The 26,574-nt window shown below is 45.0% G+C and overlaps 1 protein-coding gene across 7 annotated transcripts in view; it reads right to left on the reverse strand.

Moving 5' to 3' along the window:
- GDPD5 (glycerophosphodiester phosphodiesterase domain containing 5) overlaps nucleotides 1-26,574 on the reverse strand; it is a 170,568-nt gene that overhangs the window by 26,693 nt on the left and 117,301 nt on the right. For all 7 annotated transcript variants that reach the window (XM_054808902.1, XM_054808883.1, XM_054808891.1 and 4 more), the window contains 6 exons: nucleotides 20,819-20,922; nucleotides 14,939-15,032; nucleotides 14,202-14,261; nucleotides 10,727-10,825; nucleotides 8,571-8,664; nucleotides 4,751-4,896 (listed from right to left, as the gene is read on the reverse strand). In XM_054808902.1, coding sequence (XP_054664877.1) covers nucleotides 4,751-4,896; nucleotides 8,571-8,664; nucleotides 10,727-10,825; nucleotides 14,202-14,261; nucleotides 14,939-15,032; nucleotides 20,819-20,922 — 597 coding nt within the window. The remainder of the gene's footprint in view (nucleotides 1-4,750; nucleotides 4,897-8,570; nucleotides 8,665-10,726; nucleotides 10,826-14,201; nucleotides 14,262-14,938; nucleotides 15,033-20,818; nucleotides 20,923-26,574) is intronic.

A 26,574-nucleotide genomic window follows, 5' to 3' on the forward strand; every position in this document is an offset into this window, starting at 1 on the left:
CAAAAATCATCTAGCTCCATTTCCCCTGCCGTGGGCAGGGACACCCTCCACTAGACCACTACCACTAAATGGGTGGTAGCAAACTTTTGGTACCCAAGATAAGATGAAATAAAGGCCCTCAAAACCATCAAGAAAACAAAAACCCCCAAACAATAGGAAGAAATCACCAGCTGTTCTTCATTAACTGAGAGCTCTCCAATAAGCCACAATCCCAACCAGAAGTCTTCATTACTGTTTCTGTCAACAGTTGGCACTACAAGATGACAAAACATCATCTCTGAGAACGCCAACGTATATTGGAGGCTCCACCTTCAGGTGTCCAAAAAACCAAACAAAACCAAAACAACTCCACATGTGCAAGGCCATATTTGCTGGAATTTTCTGGGAACACCATTACAGCCTCCCTGTCGAGGCAAAGCATTCCCATGCAGTAACCCAATAGGTAAATCCTAAGTGTAATTAACAGTTGGCTTCCCACCAAGGTACTTTGTCCCAGCAATGGGTACTCTTCCACTCTGGAGTTGTGCAAAGCCAATGATTCAGCACCACCGAAAAACACTCCTCCCGGCACAGTGCCTGCGCCCAGCAAGGAGATGGACATTGTCTGCTGTGGAGGAAGGAGCTCGACGGCACGATCAACGCATGCTTCACGGCACACGGACAGCTGTTCCAGCACAGTCTCTCTCAGTGCTGTTAAGACATGCCAAAAACCAGCTGTACAGGTGGTTTGCCAAAAGCATTTATTTCAATGCTGTTTGTAGCCTCCAGCTCTGAAATCAAGAGCTGTTCTTGCCTCCGACAAGCTTGGATGGTTTCCACAGGTTTAGCTTGGTTGTTTTTAGACCAACCAGTAGCTTTTTGGTCCCAGTAATGGGAGGTGTGTTTCCATGCTTCATGAAGGTTTCCAAGGAGACAGATAAGGGTCTTGCTCAGATAAGCCCTTGCTATTATTAATCCTTTGGGTGATTTACCTACAATTTGAAATCAAAGATCATCATGATGAGCCTAATTATTTCCACAAGGAATGTATATTTAGGAGTAAACCTAAAAGCAAATAGGAGTCAACATTATGGTTAGCACCTTCTTCAGCTTGCAAAAGCAAAGACAACCTGCCTCAACCTGAAGCACCATGTAAGGAAAGACATTTGGGAGAAGACTTTAAAGGTGTAAATGGCAGTAGAATTTGGTGTCCTGCTGGATGAAGTTCCTAATTTCCAACTCAGATTTAGTTCCAGCTTTTACCTTCTACTCTTGTTTTGGCTTATTCTCAGCATAAGTGGCCTATTTACCATCACAGGGAGAAGACAGTCAAGTCTATTGCCACTGAAGACAAAATGCAACTAGATTTCTGTAAGAAGAATAAAAAAAGATGGAAGACCAAAGACAATGGACACCTTCTCATAAAACCATCTGAAAAGTTTAACATATTAACATGCAAACTCTACAGAGAACACCATCTCATGTTTTGGGTTGTCAGACGATTCCTGTACCCATCAGGACAAGACCCTTTCAAACCAACAGACATTGAGTGAGGGCTGGAGCCCTCAGTTCCCAGCACATTGTTGCCACGAGCCCTGACACTTTCCTGATGGGACTCCAGAAGGACAGAAACAGATCTGGAGGCTGAATAATTCATTTTAAAAGAGTCTTTGAAAAGAAACTGATTAACTAAACGCCTGCTAAGAGGAAGGGTTTTCAAATAGCACCCTGACGGGAGGTGGGCATGACTGGATGACATTTACGCAAGGGAAGGTAGAAAGATTCATGTAGAAGAGCCTTTCTAGCAGTGAATTAAAGCTCATAGGGAAACAGGATGATATCAAAGGGACATTGCTTGGAGGACTGCTAGCACTACAAATGGTCAGCCAGTATGGAACCAGTAGCTCTCCTGTACCGCAAAAAGCCACACTTCACCTAGGTACAGATGCCAGGATGGTTTCTGATTCTCTTGCTACTTAACATGCAAGGACTTTTTCCCTCTTCCAGTGTTTCAAGACAAATTATATGAGCCATATGGCCTCTGTTCCTCACTTTTTTTCCTCCACAGAACAAGGACAGCAGTTGAGTCGCACTCACACAGATGCTATGAATGCTGCTCTTACAGATCCTAAAGGAACAAGAGAAGAGAGACAAGATGTCTGGATGCACAGAGGAAAGCAGGCTTGAGGAGCAGGCAGTATGCACTGATGGATCAGTATCCCTCAGTACTGTAGCCCTCAAGAAGTGCACACATCTACAGCTTTCCTGGGAAACTCTCCATCTTTTGCCCCATATACCATGTCCCCAACAAATCTTTTATTTCAGGACAACAGGCATCTTCAGCCATCCCATGGATCCCCTTTGCTGGCTTTTGTCAGAAGAGCACTCGGTTGTATTTGTGTCTTTCTACTATAAAGGGTGTTGGACATAAAAATGCAACATTACAGACCAAGTCCTGCCAGATGAGCAAAGCAACCAGCTATCAGGGTCTGTCAGAGAACGTGTTTGTCTACACTGCAAATGGCATTTGTCTTGCTTCAGGAGATTTGAAGGCAAATATTGCATCGCTTTTTATCATTTCCAGTCCCACTAGATCTAGTTTCACCTCAAGTCCCAAACTCTCACACTCTGCAGACTTTTGACCTTGATATTGCCCAAGGGAGGATGTTTGTGTCCTACAGCCCAGACTCCAGACTCTTCTCTGGGCTATTTCCTCCTCCCCAGCTCCGCTTGGCCATTTCTCCAAACCAAATCTACATACACTTGGTCTCAACAACTCAAAAGCACAGCAAGTAGCCCTGTGAAACAAGACTATTAGCAGAAATGCCTCCTGGCAAGGCTTTAAAATCATTAGTTTCCAAGCAGGTATGACTTAGTATAGCCTGAGGACTTGCACCGTGGGTGGACCTCTTCAAACTTAGGGTGACGTTTGATCTAGTGAAAAGCTGGGCATAGATGTACGTACAGAAAGAAGTTTTGGCCATCTCTCTCTGGTTGTCATCTTTCTTATCCCATCACAACTTCGTCATTCAAGGGCACAGTCAGAGAACACACACTACACATACAGCAAAGGCAAGGCCAGCTCATCATGGGACACACAGACTATTGCTTGGAGGTTAGAACAAGGCTTGCTAGTCTCTGATCTTGCTTCTTGTGGGCTTCAGAGCAAACCATCTGCTGCTAACAGACAACCAGCTCTGTGTATCGGAGAATGGTGAAGGGAAGCACCCTGCTGAACAACACCTGGGCCACAGTTCCACATGAGCGTCCTCCACCACTGCTCTTGATCAACCTTTGCAATGCTCTGCACCCTAATATGCAAGCAACATCTTCCCAGATAGGTTTATTCCATACTGCAAGGAGCGTTTGCTGGCTCCAAGGAAGAACGTGAAGCAGAGCAAAATGCCAAGTCTCTGCTGGGCGTCTCGTTCCAGAGAAGGTTTATGTAAACTATCTGGAAGATAGAAGGAATTTGTCTGCTGTTTAGTTTCTTTAGAAGGCTATAGGGGGCACACAGGCCTGGAAACCTCACAGGAAGAAAATCTCCTAACAGGTTTTGTGATTTCCTGCTGTGCAGAAAGCATGCAGAGCCCAGGTTCTCACTTGGCTGTTTCTGGCCTTCATGGTTGGTACAAACTCAGTGGGACAGGAAAAAGCATTTATGCCCAGAACTTCATTCCACCACCCACAGAAACAATATAGTTAAGAGAGTGACGTAAATTAAGCTGGCATTGCAAGGGATTGCTTAAAGAAAGAAATCATTAAAAATAAAGAGAATTAAAATAAAATACTTCTGCGTCATGACAGATGCTTATATCAACTAGCAAACTCCTAACGTGCACTCTTGAACTTGAAGAGGAACTCAAGCATGCTCCAGCCTGCCAAATAGGTTCTGATGGCCTATACAGATATTTTTCTACTTTGAATGTCAGCGAAAAAGTAATTTGGATGCCTTAAAAAAAAAAACCACCAAAACCACAAAAATAATTTGCCAGGCCAGTGCTTACACTGCAGTATGCTGTCTTGTCTGAAGTCAATCAACCAGCAGAGAGAGATGGAGGTGCAAGCATTCAACAGACCTCCATACAGAAGCACCCAAACTAGAGACTCAGACCAGTATGTCCAAATACCACAGAACAGTTTTATCCAAGCCCAGGGCTGTGCCCAAACCAACTTGCTCCATCTTTAGCTTGATTATGATTTCAAGGTCTGCCCAGAGGCAGACGACAGGAATGTTTCATCACCTCACCCAGTCTCATGATGATCTGCAGTGCAAGAGCACCATGCAGTCATGTAGGGTCAGCACAGCTTGTTTGTTTGTTTTTCCAGATTGCCACATACTCAAGGCATCTTGCTGGGAGCTGAATTTAACCACGGCTAGTGAGGTCCTGCAAAGGACACAGAGACTGTGCCTCAAGCTCTAAAAAAAAAAAAAAATAAAATATCATCACAAACTTCTACTGCTGCAGCTCAAGGGCCAAGCCTAGAGAGCAAAAAATAGCAGAACTAGCAGCCAGAAAAATGCAATGTCACAAACTACCCTGAGCAAGGCAAGGGTTGCCCTTTTTTTTGTAAGTCATCTAGAACATCTGGGGCACAACTTGACCCTGGGTTTATGTACTGATTTACCACCACAGTAATTCTAGCCAGGAGGAGTGCCTCAGTTATGTTTGTCATATATATTCTCTGGAGAGCAGCCTGGAGACCATCAGATCCTACACACAGGCAGAAGAATCAGACAACGCAGTACTAATAACGTGAGACTACTCACCATCGGTGCTCCACGGTGACCTATAATGGCTGGCTTTGGTCCCAGAGCCTTCTTCTCCATTATACAAGGGGATGAGATGGTAAGGGGGACGAGGTAAAGTGCAACTACAACTGCGAGGTATGCAGTGAACATCAGCATCTGAGAAGCTGAGATGGAAAGAGAGAGAAAGAGCTGGTGAAAATGTTGGTCCTGATTTCCTCACACCACAGGAGTGAAGTCAAGACACCTTCGTCTTCCTCCAGAGGAGAGACTGCTCTACAGCCGTTGCCCCTAGTACAACAGCAGAGCTCTATGTTTAGGGAAAAACATATTCTGTTTTAAAAAAAAAACCTCTTTGAGCTAACCAAGTCCTCAGGGAGGTTTTCACTTCATTTTGTATTGGGGAAACAAAAAGTTAAGTGAATTGCTTAAAGTCCCAGCAATGTAGCCCAAAACACTGTTGATCTCCATCCCTTTGGGTGGCACAGCATCAAATTTTGCCCTGCCTGACAGCAGAAATAGATCACCAGTTAAACATATCTACAAATAAGTCTGGCATCATGTCGGTGCATTTAGCATCACTTGGTTTTACACCACTTGTGTTTACACTGGTGGTTCACCACCGCTGCCCATTTCAGCCAGGGTAACACCACTTAACTGCTTCTGCATTAGGATTTGTGCCAGCCAGCACTGAGTTAATTTGCAATAATGTTTTACTGATTAAGTTGGACATGTTTAAATAAATCCTTGGGTTGTGATGGTGCTGCACTCCCCAGGGTCTCTGCAAGCAGTAACATTACGGGACCAGCAAACGCAGCCAGGAAGGTGCTGGCTGCAGCGGTTGGGGCCAGATGAGCAGTCCTGCCTCTCACGCCACGCCTCAGTCGCCCATCTCTGACTTGCGGTGACTTCACACAAAGTCCAAAGTACCTGGGAATTTTTCGAAGGTGCTGACAGCGCAAAAGAAACACCCCTTGTTCCCAACAGATGTATGTTCCTTATAAAGAACAACAGGCACCTTTGTACTCCTGAGCTATCTGGAGCCACTTGAAACCAAAGATATTAAAGCATAAGGCTTCATTATTTTTTATACTATTATTTATTTTTCAAACTCATTAAGGCTTTGGAACTCAAGGGACAACCTCCAAAATAACCCTTTAAAACAAATATGTGCCATGGATGCAAGATATAGAAGGCGGGTTTCTTTAGGGGAAGGACAGAACAGCCCAGATCTGGTCCTGACCGCAACTGATCTGGTTTCACACATAAACAAACTGCTTTTTGCTTCCAGCATCTAACAGCCTCATTCAAACATGTTCCTATACAAGCCAGAAGGTAACACTAGTAACTTTGCCAGCTGATTTTTCCTCCTCTCTGGAAGAGATGTCAATCACCCCCAGAGCATTCAAGGAACTGAATGGCATCTTGCTAAGTGAGTCCGTGCTGTGTCTTGCACCATAAAGGTATGGAGCCTTGGAGATGTGCGTTACCAGCATTGAAACCTCCAGATGGACACGGGACGTTATCCTGACCCAATTCTTGCTCACTCCAGGAACACCACACAGCAACCAGGCTTTGAAAATCAGCCTAAGTGTCACCAAAGTCTCAGTCTGTGCAAAGAGCCTGGTCCCTTCCTACCTGGTACTGCAGTTTAGGGATTAAACAGCTCAGATTCACACTAAAGGGAAGCACCATGTGAAATGTAGGGGCTTCCAGTTATTTTTATCATTGGACTGCACCCACAGGGAAAGGATGACCCAGCATGGGTCACAGACCATGTTAAAATGGAGCTCAAGTCCTCACCCAGCATATGTGGGAACTGAGATCATGCACAAAAACCCCAAAATTAAATACATGAATGAAATACGATCAACGTACATACTGTTCGATTTGAGATTGGAGTGTCTGTATGAAAGAAACTCTCCTGGTGACCACCCAAGCCAAGCAAGCAGGACAGATAAATCTTCTTCTTTCTACAACATGACAACACCACCACCACCACCATCTAGACACAAGCCTTCCCTCCCATTCCCCCTGCTCCTAGCGACCACTCCAGCCTAGTTTGGGCTCCTGGAAGAGCACATTTCTCACACTGCCGTTTGCTAGTCAAGGCTTCCAGGGCTCCTTTGAGTCTGATGTTTTCTATCTGACCTCAGAAGCAAGCTGTGAAAACGAGCTACTACCTTTTAAAACACTGTAGCTATTCAAGAAACTTCTGTTCTCCAGGTTCAGAAAAAGTAGCATAGGAGGAACAAAAAAAAGTGTAGATTTGCTCGGTAAAAAAAGCCAGTTGCTGAAGACTGTCACATGCCTCAAAAATGACAGGAACAGATTGTGGCACCAATGACTGCAGCTGCACCAGTTATTTCCAAAAGATTATTATTAGTGAGTGAAATCTTATTTTCCCATTACAAGCAACTGTAGGTTCTCACAGAGATTTCAGTTCTTTTCTTCCATTTTTAATGCCGCCATGTCAAACATATCTGTACCAAAAAGTCTGTAACCTCCTCCAGGTAAGATACTTTTCACAAGTAAAATGACTCTGAAATAACTTTTAAGATCCCACAGTACGAAAGAGAGGAATGTTTTTCCTTAAAAACAAACACACCAAAAAAAAAAAAAACCCAAACCAACCCAGGAGCAGAAAAAAAGAAGGAAAACAATTTCCTGGCTTATTAAAAACAAACAAACAAGCCATTTTCAGGCAACTCAGCTACAAGAGAAAAAGCATGAGGAATTTAGAAGGAGCACATGCAATCTCTGCTCCAGGCATAACCGCAAATCCTCCCTCAACTGGCAGCCTAATTACATGCTAGGACATATTTAAGAAGAACCAGGTACAGCTTTACTGGCATATTTATAAATTAACGCAGAGCAATCCTTTCTTTGAAAGGTCTCTCTGGATATCAAAATCTTTCCATCTTCAGACACCATTTCCTCATTCTTAACTCCCACTTCTTGAAGTCTTTCGCAAGTGGTGCCAAATCCTTCCAGGGCTTGTTTTTTGCTGCAGGTTAAATACCAATTAAAATAATTTTTCTGGGGCTGACACAAATGTCTGAGAACATCCATGGACGCCCTGAAGAAAAACACTTCTGAGGGCACAGAGGGATCAAATTATTTCACAAGAAAACCTGGAGGAACAGCTCAGGCTTGGGAGAGCCCCTGGCAACAAGGTAGGACAGGGGAGATGCACAGAAGAGCTTATTTCAGTGGACAGGGCCATCAAATAGAAGAGCTGGGTTCAGTCTGTCCTTCACCACTCTGCTCCCTTAGACCTTTGACTGTGTCTCAATACGCATTTAAGGAAGCACCTCATCATCAGGGGACCAGATCTCTACTGAGCCCTCTGGGTGCTACTGCATCACAAGCAACAAGTCCGTGAAGGCTTTCAAAAGCCAGATCCACCTAGAAATGCAGTGAACAAGAGCCAAGGAGACAGGGGAAGGGAGAAGTACGTATAAGATCCAGAGAAGAACATTGCACATTAGCTGCAGAGGGTGCATTTATGTTTTCTAAAGCAGATTGATAGAAATCTGGATGCTTTTCTTCATCGCATCATTGAAAAAAGCCCTTTCACTTCCAACCCTGGCGCACTTCCGACCACAAGGCAGCAGCTGTGGGATCTGGATGCATCCCCAGGCCAGGTTCACCCACTCCAGTTTCAGCCAGGTTACTCTAGGAGAGCATCCACCTCCAACACAGCTGAGCTGGAAGCTGCTGGGCCCAGGGAAGAAACCAGCACTGCCTCCTGCCAGCCGGTTCCCAACAGGAGGGCCCAAAACCCCACCAGCCACCCACCAGCCCCTGACCACCATGCAAGGACATGAGTAGTACTCACTGGCTTTCTCCATTCGTGCAAACTGCCCCGCTATCAACCATGACAGGGCCGTGACTGCTGCAAGTGCTCCTATGTGCAAGAAAGGGGCTGTGGCCTGCAGGAGAAAAGAATAGGAGAGAAAAAAAATGACAGCAAACACCTCAGCACCTGGCAAATTCACTGATCTTACAGGTTGTATAGTGTATCAGACCACTCTCTTTCCAGTTGGATATCATACCATTTCTACCTCTGTTTTGGCCATCTCTTCTTCCAAACCCTACTGTTGCCTTTGGCACTCTGGCCACTATGAAGGCAAAGCAGGAAAGCTCTAAGCCCCTTCTTGGGGAAGGGCTCACCCAAACAACACAGAGATTTGGAAAAGGCCTCATTAGACACCACACAAATTCAGGTAAGGATCTTGGTGCCATCAAGTTTTAAATTTCTCATAGACCAGTTGAACACTGGTCAACGGCTCAACGTCCAGATGGAGATCAGTGACAAGTGGTGTCCCTCAGGGGTCTCTATAGCGACCAGTACTGTTTAATATCTTCGTCAGTGACAGACAATGGGATCAAGTGCACCCTCAGGAAGTTTGCAGATGACACCAAGCTGAGTGGTACAGTTGACACACTGGAGGGATGGGATGCCATCCAGAGGGACCTGGACAAGCATGGAAGTGGGCCTGTGTGAACTTCATGAGATTCAACAAGGCCAAGTGCAAGGTCCTACACATAGGTCTGGGCAACCCCCAGTATCAATACAGGCTGGGGGATGGAGGGATTGAGAGCAGCCCTGCTGGAAAGGACTTGGGGGTACTGGTGGATGAAAAACTGGACATGACCCAGCAATGCGTGCTCACAGCCCCAGAAAGCCAACAGTATCCCCGGGCTGCATCAAAAGCAGCGTGACCAGCAGGTCGAGGGAAGGGATTCAGGGTTGTTCCGCTTGGAGAAGAGAAGGCTCCCGGGAGACCTTATTATGGCTTTTTAATACTTAAAGGAGGCTTATAAGAAAGATGGGGACAAACTTTTTAGTAGCACCTACAGTAACAGGACAAGGGGCAATGGTTTTGAACTAAAGGAGGGGAGATTCAGACTAGATATAAGAAATGTTTTATGATGGTGGTGAAACAGTGGAACAGGTTGCCCAGAGAGGTGGTAGATGCCCCATCCCTGGAAGCGTTCAAGGTCAGGTTGGACGGGGCTCTGAGCAACCTGATCTAGTTGAAGATGTCCCTGCTCACTGCAGGGGGGTTGGACTAGATGACCTTTAAAGGTCCCTTCCAACCCAAACTGTTCTATGATTCTATGAATACACTGGACTGCGTATCACCATGGTGTATCATCACAATATATCACCATGAGAGAAAGTTTGAGATGGATCCTCTGAGTCATGCTTTTGTTCTCCAATTGCTTGCCTAAATCTTTAAAAAACAAGAAAAGAGAAGCACTTCTGAGAAATGTTAGCGTCTTGTGTGAATGCTATTTTTTCCCCCTGTATTTGCATATATTTGCGTACTCCCAAATATAAAGCAGCAATCACCATTAAAATCTCTGAAGCCTTTCATGGGAAAAATATTTTTGGACTCCTTTTTGAGGAAGAGGAAAACAAGGAATAGGGACTAGGTCTATCATGACATTAACAGTTTGTAACTACTTTCCTCTAACACATATAGCCCTGCAGCATACCACAAGTCTTTCTTAAAACAGGACTAGAGCACAGAAGTTGCATTCTTTTTTAGATATATATATAAATTTGTACGTGCAATGTAAAAACAAACCCAGAGTACTCCTCCCATAGGACTGGGAAGAACATGATGCTCCAGGCGTGGACACCAACATCCAGAGCATTGCTAGCCAAACCAAGTGGAGGAATTGCCCTCTCCATACAGCAACTCTGAGTCACACACAGCCTCAGTATTTTCCACCTCTAATTCTGCAACCAAGCCCTGGTTTGAGTTTAAAGGAAAAAGCCCAGGAGATGGAGACAAAGTGATATGGTGGCCTTGAGGACTCCCTGGGAGTTTTGCTGCAAGTTTTCTCATTGCCAAGATTTCAATTTTGGGAGTGATAAACATCAAGACAGAGCTTTATACAGTAGGAAGACACAAAATCCATGACGTGTAGCTGCACTGGCCTCTTTCCCCACACAGAGAAGCATCCTTGCAGACAACTTACTTGCAATGAAATAAATACCATCTCCCATTCGTCGTCCCAAAGCTGTGCTATTGATGACATGGTCACCACGGTAGTTATCAAGGTTGTCATCAGGCCAATCTGCAACAAATATGAGAGTAGTTACATACTGGAGCCTACTATTATCATAGAAGTTTTACAGATTGGGAAATGTAGAGAGAAAACTTTTGTATATAATAATCAGCCTAAAATAACTAGCCTTAGGACCCACCAGGAAAGAGGTTGAGCTTGTGTGCTGTCCCAGCAAAACCTCCCCTTTCCACCACTGAAGATAAGACACTTGACTAAATAGTCCCAGGAGGGCACATCTCATGGATGAGCTCTCACTTTCTTCACACGGTGGCCAACGGTATGGAAAGATCAGGTGATCTGCCCTGCCAGCAAACTGGATCTGAAACAGCTTAAATAAAGATTGGGTTCTGCCAGGCAACTTCAGGAGATGATCCCGGATTCTCCTGGCCCTACTGCAACAGCCTGCGATGCACCAGTGCTATGGGAGGTTGGCAGACTTTGCTCAACTTGACTCTCCAATGCTTCTGTTCAGGGATAAAACTTGAACATACCCGACAGACAACGAACATCACACTTCTCAGTAAAGCGTGAACGTGCGTGCAAGCAAGCTTGTACATCCCCATCACTAAACAATCATCTCTGAGATGGTTCAGCACAACTTTGTGCACAGATGTGACTTTGCCCGAGCCTGAAATGGCAACAAGCGTGCAGTCAGCATCCAAGCCATGTTGACAGAGCAGTTATAACAGATATTGCAGCTAGAGAAGAGGGTCTGGATGACAGTGGTTGAACTGAGATAGCAGAACAAGACCCAGCCCATCAGCCACTTCCCCCGGTTTCCCTCTCCACGTGGAAGCACTCAGAAGTCTGAGCAGAGCAGTCAAAAAGAAAATGTCACCTCCATTTTAAAGGTAAAAAGTTCAAACCATCAAAAACTGCCACAGAAATAACTCCAGCTGTAAAGACCTAAAATCTGGGCTGCCTGTCAAAAAATAGTTACCATCCTCCGCCTCTCCGTCTGGTATCTCAGTCTCTGCTGTACCGCATGCCTGCTTGATTAAAAGGATGCTGCTGCTCTGTGTCTCGATCTCATGTACTGTCTAGATCTGAAGTCTGTGTGGGAGACTTTGGCAGAAGAGGCCAACTGGTACGTAACAATGAACTAATCACCTAGGATGCACAGGACATCTCTAGACCGATTTCAGATTTACTTAACTTAGACAAACAAATTTAAAAACCCCACATTCCCAACGTTTACAGAAATCACTTTTGTACATAAAGACATGATTTCTTATTCTAGTTTAGCCCTTGGTTCTCACTTGCTGTTCCTCTTCCTCTCCTAGATGCCCACAGACCGACCTGCCAACAGCACAAGAGGTGTCTATAGGCCAGCAGTGGCTTACCCTGAACCTCCAACTTTTGGGGAACATGAACAAAGTGCATGGGGCAGCAGAAGGGGCCAAGAGATCCAGCTGCCCCAGGCTAAAGAGCATCCCCGAGCCAAGAGGCTGCATTCAAACCATCTACTAACCCTAACCAACCCATTCCTGCACATCCACGGATGGGATTTACTCACCTATTTAAAAGATACCTCCCAGCAACCTATAATAGCAAGACACACTATTTCAAGATATTTCAATCATAGAATCATCACAGACTGGTTTGGGTTGGAAAGGACCTCAAAGATCTTCTCGTTCCAACCCCCCTGCCCTGGGCAGGGACACCCTCCACTATATTTCCTCATTAAGGACTCTGAATTAATAAAGTACAAGGCAATGCATGTGGACGGTTACACCTTGCATGCAGTAATCATTCTGCTTCCCCATCCTGTGGTCAGACCTCTGGGCCATCTGCCAGAGTCTATCACCAGCACACAACCCGGATTGAATCTACTTTTCATCCATTTCATATCCCCTATAGCTGAACTCCAAATTCAGGAGCAACAGGAGACACTGTCAATTAGATTTCTTCAGTACAACCCTAATTCCCTGTGATGTTACTGCCCTGTGCAGCACAAAGGTGTGAAGTGTATCTCCATTTCAACATTTCCTCTTCCCATCAGCTCTGATTTATTGCTTCTTACCCTCCTCCATGCATCTCCAACTTGGCTTACGATCCTCAGCTCTTTTTGCAGCATTACAGGGGAAAATTGGGAGGAATCATGCTATTTGCACATACCAGCCTTTCCCACATGCTTTAATCCATATTTGAAGGTAATTCAGCACAGTTGCAGAGAAGATTAACTTAATCCAGTCTCTTATCTAAACCTCCTCAGAAAGCTGAGGGAGGTGTGGGAAAGGGAAGAGAGACACAGAGCAACACATCTGAGTTGTGATGAAAGGTGGACTTTTTTGGAAGAAGGGAAGGAAGGATGGGTTTCTGTAGGCAAGAACTAACTGATCTCCACCAACACATTCCTCTCCTGGCCTTACTCATCCAAACCCACCATCCACCTGGACCGTGTCTGAAAAATACCATTTCCCCCAATGAAGAAACATATGTTAGACTCAAGAGTCGACAATTTATTTTCCAGCAGCAGTCAGTCAGCCCCCACCCCTTCTTTGCACTGCTTCCCCTCCTCCCAAGGAAGCATAATTTCTATCATTTCTAGGAAAAAAAAAAAAAAAAAAAAAAGAGGGCAGGGAAGTCTCCCAGTGTTGGGGCAGGAAGGACATCTGTTCAGGCTCTGATCCTGCAAGACCTTGTCACATGCAGAGCAACCGGTTTCAGGAGGAGCTGTGTATTGGCAGATTCAGGACTGGTCCCTTAATTACCTATTAGCAGATTGCCAGTTACAATTGAATCCTGCCAAGCCTTTTTCTTTGGCACTGTCTCTCCCCACACCCTTCCTCTATTCCTTCTGTGCTCCGAACACCAGATCTGCATCTTACTCTTCACAGCAAATTTTTTTCAGACTGCTTTACAGAACAAATCAGGACCTCCTTGGGCTCCAGCAAACCACAACCTGCACGTTGCACACCCCCAGTTTTAACACCTACATCTTCTCCCAAGGCTTTTCTACAGACAATTCCTCCAAGCACATCCTGAAAAGCTTCACATCTGCTCAGCCCTTCCTCCAGGGCTGCGTTCAGCACAGAGAGGAGCACCAGAGAGGTTCATAATGGAATACCACACTAAGCCGAGACCACAGTCGAGCTGTTCTAATGACACAGTGTTTCTCAATCTCCAAAAGTGGGACCCCTGTCAGCAGGTACCTCAAAACATTTCACCAACCATGGAGCAAAGTTATCGTCCCCAGGCTTTGATTGTCCCTGCTGTGCAATTTTCTCAGTCCTCTGAGGTGAGGACACATGCACCACAGACATCTAAAGTTTATGCTCTTCCCAAAAAGGCCATGAAAGCAAGTATCACATATACCACCCACTCCTTAGACTCCTGTTTTATTGAGATCATGCTCCTTTCCAAGCTGAGAAGAGCCATTTACCTTGTGAAGCCAGTGCAGGTTCATTTGCTGTCCCACAGCTATGTGACATAGTGCTAGTATCTGGGAAGAAGAAATCAAGAGTCAGACAATGGCACATCACAACCGTCAAGTGTTTGCACCTGCAGGAGCACACCACCACCCCAAAACATAACCCAACGGGCCATGGCAGAAAGCAGGCCTGGGGTGGGAATGGGTCCAGCAGACACCACCTCGCTCATCTGTACAGATAGATCGTCTCCAAAGCCAAGGACGGTGAGGGAAAGACTGGCCTCCAAGAGGCAGGGAGTTGGAGAGTCTGGTCCATGGGTGAACAGCTCCTGGGATCTCAAGAGTCCCTGCTGGGACTACATGGGGCCAGGTACCAGCATACTACCTCAATGGACACCACCTTGAGGGTCCCCAGCACCCTGGAATGAGGGGAAACAACTTGTATTTGTGATTGGCAGATACACCAATATGGGCTTGGGGCCATACTAAGGGAGACAAAAGCTGTATTTCTCCTCAGGCCAGCTGCACCACCACTGTCAGGGTGTCTGTCTTTGCTCTTGATCATCTGAGGTCAAAGACCATGCATTTTTCACTTCCCATTTATTTTAGGTAACTTAAAGCTAAGAGAGAGGGAGAGAGAAATGACTTCTGAAAGGAAAATTGCTCAAGTCATAGGTGGACTGAGAAGTTCACACCCTTCTTAAAACAAACGCACAAACCTTTAGGAAATGGCATTTTATTCTACTCACCAGTAACACTGTAATGTACGTAAAGCCAGCAGCAGTTGTTACAAGTATTGGAATGGACCAGTCACTCCAATATCCCATTCGGTTATATAAAAACCTGAAAGATAAGCGTGAAGGACAGATTAAGAGATTCAACACCATAGCAACTTCACTAGGATTAGACAAAACTTTAGAAAATGGACCTTTCAGTTTCTACCGTACAGACAAGAGATAGGCAGCAAAAAAAACAAGTCACCCTGAAACAAAATGCAATGTTTGTGCTTTGACCCCTCATGGGTAATTAACTCTGCAAAGAGGAATCAGATAATTATGTCAAACACAACAATGTTACTTTGGAAAAAAAAAAATCATACAGGACCAGAACTTGAGTTTTCAGAAGAATATTCCCTACAAACAAGGGAAAAGTATCCTCACATGTGGTGGTGTTTGCCTATACAATAGATCTGATGCTGTCCCATGTGCTCATGGACTAGTAAATACAATATAGAGATAGCATCAAGGACAGAGGAAGAAAATGAATGTGGTTGTGCATAGCTGTGCTAGATACTCAAGGCGCAAACTCTTTGTAGAGGGACAAGTCGATGGAAGAAATTGTCTCTCCTGTACCTATTGGAGACTCTCTTATTCCAATGGACTGTAGAGAAGGTCCAATCCTGCAAGAGTGGAGACTGTCTGTGTTGGGCTCAGGGCTTCCCAAAATGGGTTTGGCTAAAGGAACTGCATCCTTCTGATCTTCTCATCTTCAACTCACTGAAGGGTTTGTCTGACTAGCCTGAAGGATGCTTGTGGGCTCTTTTGGCTCAGTGAGTTCCCTCATCCTGGTCCTTCTGTTTACTTTAAAGCTCTAAGTAAGAGACGAGCCATTCAATGGCTGTGTTCCAACCTTGGCAAGAGGCAGCAGCAATGTCCTGATGCACTGGACAATCAGAGCAGGGACTGAAGCCAGGTTAGAGCAGTGCTGGAATATAGACGACATCCTACAGGCATATCTCCAAAGCACATACCTCCAGCCCTGCTTCTTTGGTTCCTCTAGGCCATCACTCACCAGTGAATTCCTCAGTTTCCTTTCACACATGCAGAACAGTTGCCATCTCATCAAGGCTTAGCAGCACAAAAGCATAGAAGCTTTTTTCCTATATGTATGAAATGTTTTTCCTATAGCCTAGTGGTCACAGCAGTGCTCTAGGAAGAGAGAAACCCACGTTCATTCCCTGCCTTAGCTTTTGGAGTTGCAGTGTTCTTTCCCCACCACCTTCATCCTCCTCCTGAAGCGGTCAAATTTGCAATTAAATAGCAATACGCTTCCCAGTAAAACTGTCCTGGAGTTGGATTCAAGAGTCATTAAAGCACATTTCAGCAAAACTACAGCAAGGCACAAGACAGACTCAGTCCGCTACCTTCCCCAACCAGAAACGCAGAAGGGCACCCAGGCCCCACGACACCAGGAGAGAGGCAGCCAAATCCCAGAACCCTTCTTGCAACTTCTGAGAGTTCAAGCCTGAGCTGGATTAAAACTTTTTTCCAGTGGAATTTTAGAAAAAAACATCACTAAGTTGACCTGGATTGGGGCTAACTTTAACTCCATGCAAGTCCTCTGGTACAGCAAGGACAAGATAGTTACAGGGTGGACGATGCAGCAGGACTGCTCACACACGCCTAGCAGAAAGATGAGCCCTAGAGCAGGGCCTGGCTGCTGTGATCTCCTGTGCACCTCTGAACACAAGGACTGCATGAAACCCATCCTGACTTGCCAATCTCAAGATTGAGTCCTGCTGAAAAGGAGCAGCCAGGTTCAGAACACACCTGAACTCCAGAAGGCTGAGTTGAGACAGACCTCACTGTATTAAAGGATCCTATAACACAGTAGACATTGGGCTTCTCCAACATCTGACCATGTGGCCTCAGGTTGAATGGTCCCATTAGCCTTCTTCAGCCCTACTCATCAACTCATTCAATGAACCGGCCAAGGTGAACACCCAGTTTTTTGGTTGCTTTCTTTGGTTACAACAGACATAAATGCTGTACGCAAGGAGGTCAAAGACTCAACCTACTCCTCATCACTCAAATACAGCATCATTCATCAGCCACAAACTCTGGTCTGGCAAACGCCCCATCTATTCTGCCCAGGAGTAAAGCTCCCATGTAGGATCTGGAGAGCAAATCCTTGAACTCAACAATCACAACCCATGTCCAGGTTCTTCTTAGGGATTCAAAGAGCCATAATAAAAGGGATCTGGAGGGATTCAGATATGCTGTCAGTAAAAAAAAAAAAAAAAAAAAAGAGGGAAGAAGAGAGGGCTCCTCTGAAGTCTTTGCTTATGCCACCGCCAAGAGCTTCCCTAGCTCAGTTTCAGTACATTTAAGTTTTTTTTCTGACGTCCCTTCAAAGTAGCCTTCTGATAGTGTCAGGTCTTCACTTGATGTGCAAATGATTGTTTTAAAGTGCTGTTTCCATGGTAGTTATGAACCAGATGAACCTTCTCCAGAACTAAGGGGGAAAAAAAAATTTGCTACACAGACTTGCATTTATAGTCCTGTTCCAGAAGGAACACAGCCAGGTTCACAAATTACAGTATCTCCCACATCCTTCATTAACCAACATTGAGCTTTCTGTTGCAGTACATAGCTTGCACACTGGAGATCTATAGTATAATGCAATTAAGTGTAGGTACCACAAAGAAATGCCCAAAGCAATAAGTTAAAAAAATATTTGCTTAAATTTAAGAGGCACAAAGCCTCATTGCGTATTCAGCCTCGCAGAAAAAGGTTAAAAGCCTGCAGCGATACACGACGGGCTATAATTTTTGCCTTGTCTTTCTAAAGCCCATTTCAATCCTAGAATAGTCCCTTAAGTCTTTACAGCTTTAAAGGCCAAATCACCACATTTATGTAGGTAAACCCTACAACTGCCAAAATTTAATTAGGTCAGTTTGGTTTTACATAAATATGTGCATCCACTGCTGGAGCCCAAACACGCTGCCTGAACCGCAGGCAGGGTTTGCTATGCTCATCTGTAGGTTTCTGCTACCTCTTGAGTCACCTCTGGCAGCTTCTCAGCAACATTTAGCAAAATTCTGCACATCCGGGTTAAGAAATGAAGAACATCCTAATGAATTCAGGTTCCAAGTACCATTTTAGCCAAAAACACAGAAGAGAGGGGATTGCAGTGCATTGCAGTTTCAACTAGAACAACGAGGCTTTGCATTAGCATGCTAATAACTTTGCCAAGAAGGATCTGGGGTTATGGAGCACAAGAGGTTGAATGAGCCAACAGGGTACCTTCACTGTGAATAAGTCAAACTACTGGGTGACATTAAGAGAAGCGTCGCCAGCAGACCAAGGGAAGTTGCTCTCCCTTCTGCTCAGCACCGGTGAGGTGGCACCAGCACCACAGTGTCCTGGTTTGGGCCTGGCAGTTCAAGGAGGATGCGTAGGGGGTCCAGTGAAGAACTACCCAATCAAGATGGTGAGGCACCCGGTAAATACAGCTTACTAGGAAAGCTTGAGGAAGCTGAGCTTGTTTAGTCTTACAAAGCAGCAGTGATGAGATGATCTAATTGCTGCCTGTGCTGACAGACTTATGAAGATGATGAAATCAAACTAAGTGACAGACACTGTCACGAGGGGAAATGGCCCTTAGAGATTTGGCTTGGAAAAATCTCCTCACAGAGGGTGGTGCAGTGCTGGAACAAGTCCCAGAGAAGGGGGAAGTTGTCATCCTTGGGGTTTCAAGACTTCAGTCAACCTGGTCTATTGCTGGCAATCGTCCTCCTCTGAGGGGCTGGTTGGACAGATGCCTCCAGTCTTTCTTCATTTGCTGCGGTAGGACAAATTGAAGAAGTTCAGTGTAGTCACCTGCACGTGACGTGAGGAAGGAGAGCTCACAAGGATGAGCTTCGGAGGGCAGGAACGAGCTCAGCAGCTCATCACACCAACGTGACAGCAATTTGTCCCAGCTCCTCCAGGGAGCCCCTGCCAGTAGCTCGGTGTGCTAGGTCCTGTGCAGAGATGGTGTTTGCCTCAGAGCCCTTCCTCTAGTCTGAGGGACGTCATGGCTTGCAAATAAATCAGTAGAGCTGAGAGGACGGTAACAAGGACAAGTATCAAAGAAACCTTGTCCACAAACGTGGCCCAGAAGTTACAGCCACTGAGGAACTGCAAAGATGGGGGTTCTAAGAGCCAGGACCCCACTGTATGTTGTCAGCAACAGGCTCACAGCCCTGTTGGGACCAAAATGATGCTTTCATTTCCTTTACACCCATCTGGCTGAAAACTGTTCTGTTTTATCGGAGCCCACACATCTGCGCTGGGAGGGAAGAGGGCCAGGCTCAGCCTGAACTGACCCAGTGGAAATTGTTTCCTCTCTGTCTGGAACCGGCGTGGCTGTAATTAAAACCTCGCCCCATGTTATCATCCTCCCTCCCAGCCTTTCCGCAGCACTTCAGGCTGTTTTTCAGAAACCCTGCTGTTCTCCTCAACCTCTGGTGCCAGTGCATGGAGCAAGGGATCTAATTGGGGTTACAGCACATACAAAGCACTGACCCATTTTCAGCGCTGAATGGCAACGCTTGAACAGATGTAGCCCTGCTATTTTGCATCCAGAGAGCCTCTTCCATGACTGTTGTGCACAAGAGGGCTTCCTTTTCCAGTGCTGTCAATCCTGAAGTGCTTCTAGCACCCTGTGCACACTGGGTTGCATGACAAGGGAAGGGGCTTTGGTCTGCAGGTGACATCTGGGGGCATTTTAAAGTTCAAATACCTCTTGTATCCAGAGCAGACCCTAAACATCTCCTCCCATTCCTGCACAAATATTTGGGAACCCAAAACTCTGCAGCACTGTGGCTGCAATGCCTATTCACAGCGTTCCCAGGGCTTTGCTTCATCTCTGCGTGGTTGTTTTTTAGCTCTTTCTCAACTTTGAGCTAAGACAGATTTGGCTTTGCACTGGAGCAGGACTAGGAGCATTCACATCCTCTACTGAAGGTATAAAAATGAAAGAAAGAGGAGTTACAAAATATGCTTTTAAAAAAATAAGTTGGGGTTTGTTGAGGTTTTTTTCATGCTAGTATTATAAATAATGAAGAGCAATGGTGATGGTTTCAGTTCTCAGAGTGTGTCTGAGCAAAGAGAAAAACCACACTCCTGGGAGGAGACAGCTCACGTCATTAAGTTAGTAAACACTCTCCCTCACACAACTTCAGTATCTAAAGCAGGTGATTTAAGGGATCAACTACCCACTGCGTTTTAAAATACAGTTTACATATTATCTCTGACAAGAAAATGATGTCAAAGCAGTTTGGTTAGAAGAGAGCCCAAGTTACTGTCAAAATGTTTTAAGATACTGCTGAGACAGTAAAAGGGAGAATAATTTCCAGCACTGAGGGGAGCTGGCAACACCCTAAACTCCCCAGCACATCCCACTGGAAATCTTGTTTTCGGCTCCTTCCAGCCTTGCAAAATTTTCCACACCCGTGTCTGCTTCAGGCTGAACTTTTGTCATTTACATTTTGTGGAAAGTTGCAGCCAAATTGCTCAGCCACTTCCAAAACCATAGAAACAAACAATCAAAAAACAAACAAAAAGCTTCTACATGATTTCAGCACCATCTTTGTTTTCGCATGCTGTTCACCAAGCAGCCCACCTACCCCAAGCTCTGTTACAGCCACGGAGATGTGAGGACACATGACATCTATCAGTGAACACAGGCAGAAGAAGCTCTCCTCCAGTCTCACTTCCCACCTTGCTTTTCCTTTACGGTCATTAACCAACCCATCTGGAGGACCCAAATGCACCCAAACCAGCATCAAACAGCTCTTAGAGACGTATGATGGCAGCCAAATTTGTTAAGGGCTTGCACCTCTGCAACAGGGAAGCTCTACTCACCAGTTGATTTCATTGTAGTCGTTGTGAACTTCCCACCAGAAGTAAAACCAGACCAGGGTCAGGAAGAAGGACGAGGTGAGGATGAGGAACCAGAGGCGCTCCCACTGCAGATGGAGAGAGAAGTCGGCGTTAATACTATCCCATTTCAGGGCCAGCGCCCCATCCTTTCCCACATCTCATCAAGAAGCTGTTGAGATTAGATGGAGTAACTAGACATTTCCAAAGGCAGATTTCAGACCTTTCTCCCCTGGAGGAGGTGGGAGATGTAACCCTGGTCTCCAGCTCTGGGCAGAGGGGTCATTTATTTAGATCCATCTTATGTAGGGCTGGGACAGCATTTCTCCAGCTCCCAGGGCATGTGGAACGAGGGAGCATTTCTGGATGCAGAGCTGGGTTTTCTATTTGGTTGAGGGGTTTTGTTTGGGTTTTTTTGGTTTGTGGTTTTCTGAGACAATTGTTTAGCTTTTCCATTCACATGTGAGAGATGCAACTTGGCGTCTTACTCTCTCGTGGGTTCAGCCTAAACGACTGAGTAGTTATCACATGGCAAAGACTACGCAGCAGGTTAGGGATGGTGCTACTACACAGACATATGAACCCTTACTCCTTCACCCAGGGCACTCAGATCCTGCAGAGCCAAACCACCCATCCCACAACATTTATTCCCACCACCACCACATATGTAAGTGTTTTACAAATAATACAGCAGGAGGGGAGACCACACCAGCATCAGATGAAAGATATTTGCACCAACATTCGGTTTTGGTGAATATTTCAATTAATACTCCACCCTCCAGACAAAAAAAGAATAATAAAAAAAATTCCCAAAACATCTGTTCAGTGCCCCGCTCTAACAGCGTGGGTAAAATCCTAAGCCACAAGGACATCCATGAAGAGAACAGTGTTGCAAGAAAACTGTCCCTAACCAGCATCATTTCCATGTGCTCCTTGTTGGTTTTACTCTGCAGGCATTAAATCATCCACATATGTTTCCGTTTCAACTAAGCATCCAGTCTGTTCAGAACAAAACACTGAAATAAATTCATTATGGAAAATATTCAAATGAATCCTCTCTTCCCAGAATGAGCAAGAAGGGATGAAAATTGAAAAAGTGTATGAGCAACTCTACTACTATAATTTCCTTCTAGACCCTGAGCACGCCATTAATCTCTTTTGAAAATGCCCTTTTGTCTAGTGAGCTGTCTCATGGCTTTTCATTTATGCAAAACAACGTAACCAATATAAACACTGTTTTGGTGATATAAGAAACACTATTATTCTTTGTCGTCCCTTTCCATCTCAAGGGCTGAAGCTATTTACTTAACTGTGTATTGATTATGTTTCATCATGCATCACCCTGGATACCAATCTTGTGATACAGCTCTTCCTTGTACACTCCATCTCATAAAAAGTACCAAAAGAAAAAGAAAGCAACAAACAGGATTGGAATTATTTAAATTTTGCTGCACCAAAAATGATGTTTTCTGTTAGAAATTCCCAACTCTTGGACAGGGGTTATGGTTAAAACTTTTCTTCAATTCAGCTCAAGTTTTTTATCCAACTTCAATCAAACCTCAGGAGCACCAGGTGCCTAATTCTCACGTGGGACTTTGTGTTCCAGATAAATGGGGCAAAAGGAACCAGAAAGTGGTACAAAGGGACTTCTACAGTGCACCTACTGAGCACATCCAAAACCACATGGCCAAACTGCTCTGCCATGACCTTAGAGACGATCATCTCCCCACCCCATGCACAGACCTGCACCTACATGCACACATGAGCTCCTGGAGGGAAAGCACTGAGGCTGCAATGGGAGTTTTCCCCCCAAAACACACCACCTTTAGTACCAGGATGCCAGCCACAGCATCTACATCAGCTCCATAACCAACACCAGTCTTCCCCAGTCCCAAAAGCAGCACCAAGGCTGCAACATCTCTCCACGACAAACCTCCTCCACACCGATCTCTGCTGCACAGCCAACCCAACCCTTTCCAACCAAGGACTTGCAGATTAAAATCCACCCATGCAATATCTGGATTGTATAAACAACGAAACCAAAACTCACTCCCACCTTCACTCCATCCCACCAAAACTCCCCAGCGTGAAAGTGATTGCTAACCCTTTCACCAAACTATGACTATTTACTCGTGGATGCCTTCCAGTCTGCAGATCTCCAAGCTTTCAAATTTCACTTTCCTTATTTGCTGGTTTTTTTTCCTCTCCAATTGGGTCTAAACACCTCCTTGCACCTACCAGCAACACTGCTGAATCGGTTAACTGGACTGGGTTTTGTGAGGCAAGTGAGGTTTAAAGTATCTCAACTGCTGAGGACCAACATTGCTACAAAAAAATAAAATCCTCCGCTCTTTAAAGGTCATTATGGGATAAGCTTGGCCAGTATTCATGCTCTGGATGACACTGATTTGATAAACAAACCAAGGAAAACATTTCAGAACATGTTTGGTTTTGGTTTTTTTTCATATATATATATTTTCCCCCCCCTAATTTTCATGCAAGTAGCATAGCTTGTGTCAAGCTCTCCAAGAGCTATTTTTGATCTGTCCTTGATGATGCACTTGCCAGATATATTTGCCTGGCTGATTTTGTGAAAACCCAGTCAAATTCTTCAAGGGTTGACATACTTCACTGAGTTCAAGCACAGTTCTGGGTGGGCTTTCAGAAGAACCAGGGATCATCTTCCCAGCACCACTGAAGCTATCAGCACAAACTAAACCAGAATCCGAACCTACGTGAATCTGACCTATGTGCACAATATATTGGATTTAGCCCGGGTCCTGTACAACCTCCCTCCCGCAGCCCATCACCAGAACAGCTTTAGAGGCCCCTACTTTGCAAGCTCCCACATGCTTTAAAGCAAGGCGAGATCTGCAACGTGCAACAGCTTCAAGCCTCTGCTTCCAAAAATAAAGCCTTACAATCACATCATCCCGATCACTCAATCATAGCCACAAGTAGGTGGAGGAAATGGTGCCACTTCACCTACAGAAACTCAGGCAGAACCACTAGAAAGTCTGAAGGTGCTTGAAAAAATGTCCACTTTCAGCTCCTTGACATTTTATAAGGATGTCAGCACTGACGTTTTTGGCAGTTGTTCTAGAAAACCTTCCGTTCGCCACCGTTCGCATTCGGTTTCTCCCTCTTCCCACGGGAATAGGATGGACATGCTCACTAGTTACCAATTACTCACACTAAGCTTAACCATGCACAGCTCACACAGCACTCAGTATTGTCCTGCAAACGAACGCGACCAAGCACACCTGTATTAGCACCTTCATTCCTATCAGGACGCATTTTGGAAGTAGCTCACCCTTTTGTCCTGCTTTCTGTGTTCTCGTTCACATCACTAAAGGGCTTTGCATGATGCTAAACCAGAAGATGTGCTCCGGGAGTGAACCCAATGCACCTCAACCACCAACAGGCACTCAGTCCACAGGACTAGATTAGAGCTAGTCCTAAGTGACTACACCACCACCTCCAAAATGCTTCTACCATGGACATCAGGATCTCAGCACCCACTATCTCCTTCCACAAACCTCTTCTCTTGGGCCATACTACTTGCTAATGCAGATGTAGCCATAATGTATTGCAGAATGGTACAAAACAGTATTAACCTCATTATACCATCATTTAATTTTAAAGGAAGGCAATAAACGAAGAGTCACCTTTTTCCTCCAGCTAAATGGCTGGAGAGGACACGTGCCACATGCTCAATTAACCCCAAAAAAGCCAACTGGTACATGGACAAAGTCTTTGCAAACCACACACACCGAGATGGCCACAGCCCAAAGAAGGATGGAGAGAGTATCGATTAAAATAAGGGAAGTTACTATGAAGTGAGAGTATTTGAAGGGTCAGGCACAGGTTGAAGATTTTACGCTGCAGAAGCACTTTCAAAAACCGGCATCTTACACGTACCACTGCGCTTGTGATCTCAGGTCAATAGTGGGGCCACTTCTAGCAATAGGAATAAGATTCCTTACTCCAAGAGTAGCTACATATGTAATCAGAAGAGCCCCAAAAGGAAATAAATGAAGACTGAGACACATTACCAAGTTGCAGTTTGTCAGTGATTTTTAAATTTTTTAAAATCACAGAATCCTTAAAAACAACCAAACAAAAATCAGCATTTTGTCCACATTCTCCACCACTTTCCTGCATCCCCAATCCCCACCCTACGTCAGGTGGGAGCATAACCAACTCCAAAGTAAGGGATGATGGCACAAAAAACCAAACTAAATTGAATTGCCACAGAAAGAGCCAGTTTGTGATTCAACTGTGAAGTTGGATCACATATTTTACCTGCTCTTGTGCTACAAGTTTTAATCTAACTTGTTAAAAGCAACCCCAAACTTCATACCACAGAGCGCAGAAGAGATTTTTGCAATCTGGGGATTAGTTTTGGTTAACTGAAATCCACGCCAGCCTCTTTTGCTGCAGCTCCCTAATGAAGGTCGCCGCATTGTTTACCACCTGGCACCAGTGGCACAGGAAAGCAGAGAGGCTCAGGAAGATTATTTTATTTCCTGTAAGATCTGTAGGAGATATTATGAAGTTCATCTAAATACACACTCCCACCTCCCCCTCCTATAGGGACTATTTCAATTTAGTTAAGCTTGCTATATTAGAAGTGATGAGATTTCTCACCCATTTTTATGTTCTAACCAATGACACATATGCTGGAAGACATCTCTTGGTGTGGTACCATTTGAAAAAACAGAAATTCATCAACCAACAAATCCATACTTTTTTAAAAAAAAAAGTTTCTTTAGAGAGGTTCCCTGGCTGTCACTAGAAAGCAATCCTCTGCCAAAACTAGCCACGCACAGAGCTAACGCGTTTGGCTGCCACAGCTATTCCCTGCTGAATTATGGGGTGAACACAACTCAACGCTGTGCTGTTCTAGAGAGGCCAGAACCATGCCCATTTGATAATTTACATGATGAACCCTTTATCAAGCCTTTACATCACTAAATTGACCATTGTCTTCCTAAAAAGCACGGCATCAGGGTCTGAATAGAGTGTGATTTGAACTCAGAACAGAGAAGGAACCTTTAAGAACTTAAAATCAAGATTGTCCAGGGTGACACTCCATTGATCAGAAGTGGCTATCATTGCATTTACACATGCCCCTCTTCTTAAGGTTTAAATATTTGTTTATTATTAAGCTGAGTCTATCAGAAAGTATGTCCCAAGTTTTGTCTGGGGCACGCAGGCAAAACAGAGGGGTACAACATGTTGTGAGATCACAATAAATTCCTTATTTACTACCACGTATATTCTTAAAGGTCACTGAAATGCTGTGCAATGAGCTAAGCTGCCCCCCTCGCTGCTCCTTCGTGCCCAGCTGGAGGAGAAGGCTGTGTTTTCAGAAAGGACAGTACACCATTGGCTCAAGGTCTGCTCCATTAAAGCCAAGAAAAGCCAAGGCTAGAGCCAGCTGATTTGCTGGCAACCTATGGATGAAGCAGAACATAAACATTTAGCTTCACTGAAATTGCTGGAGTCACCCCAATTGACACTAGTCCTGAAATGTCCTCCTCCAGCTGCGGTGGTTGCTGGAGACCTCTGTCAGCTCATCCCAAATGAGCAGCAGGACTTGCACCATTGAGATGTGCCTACATCTCCTGGCCTTGGGATAAGACGGCAGGAGCCCATCTAAAGCAAACCCACCCGCCTCCAGCATCCTCTCGGGCATCCAGAAGCATCGTAGAGTTTCAAAATGAACTGGAAAGAGA

The sequence above is a fragment of the Grus americana genome, chromosome 1, assembly GCF_028858705.1.
Source record: "Grus americana isolate bGruAme1 chromosome 1, bGruAme1.mat, whole genome shotgun sequence".
Taxonomy (NCBI): domain Eukaryota; kingdom Metazoa; phylum Chordata; class Aves; order Gruiformes; family Gruidae; genus Grus; species Grus americana.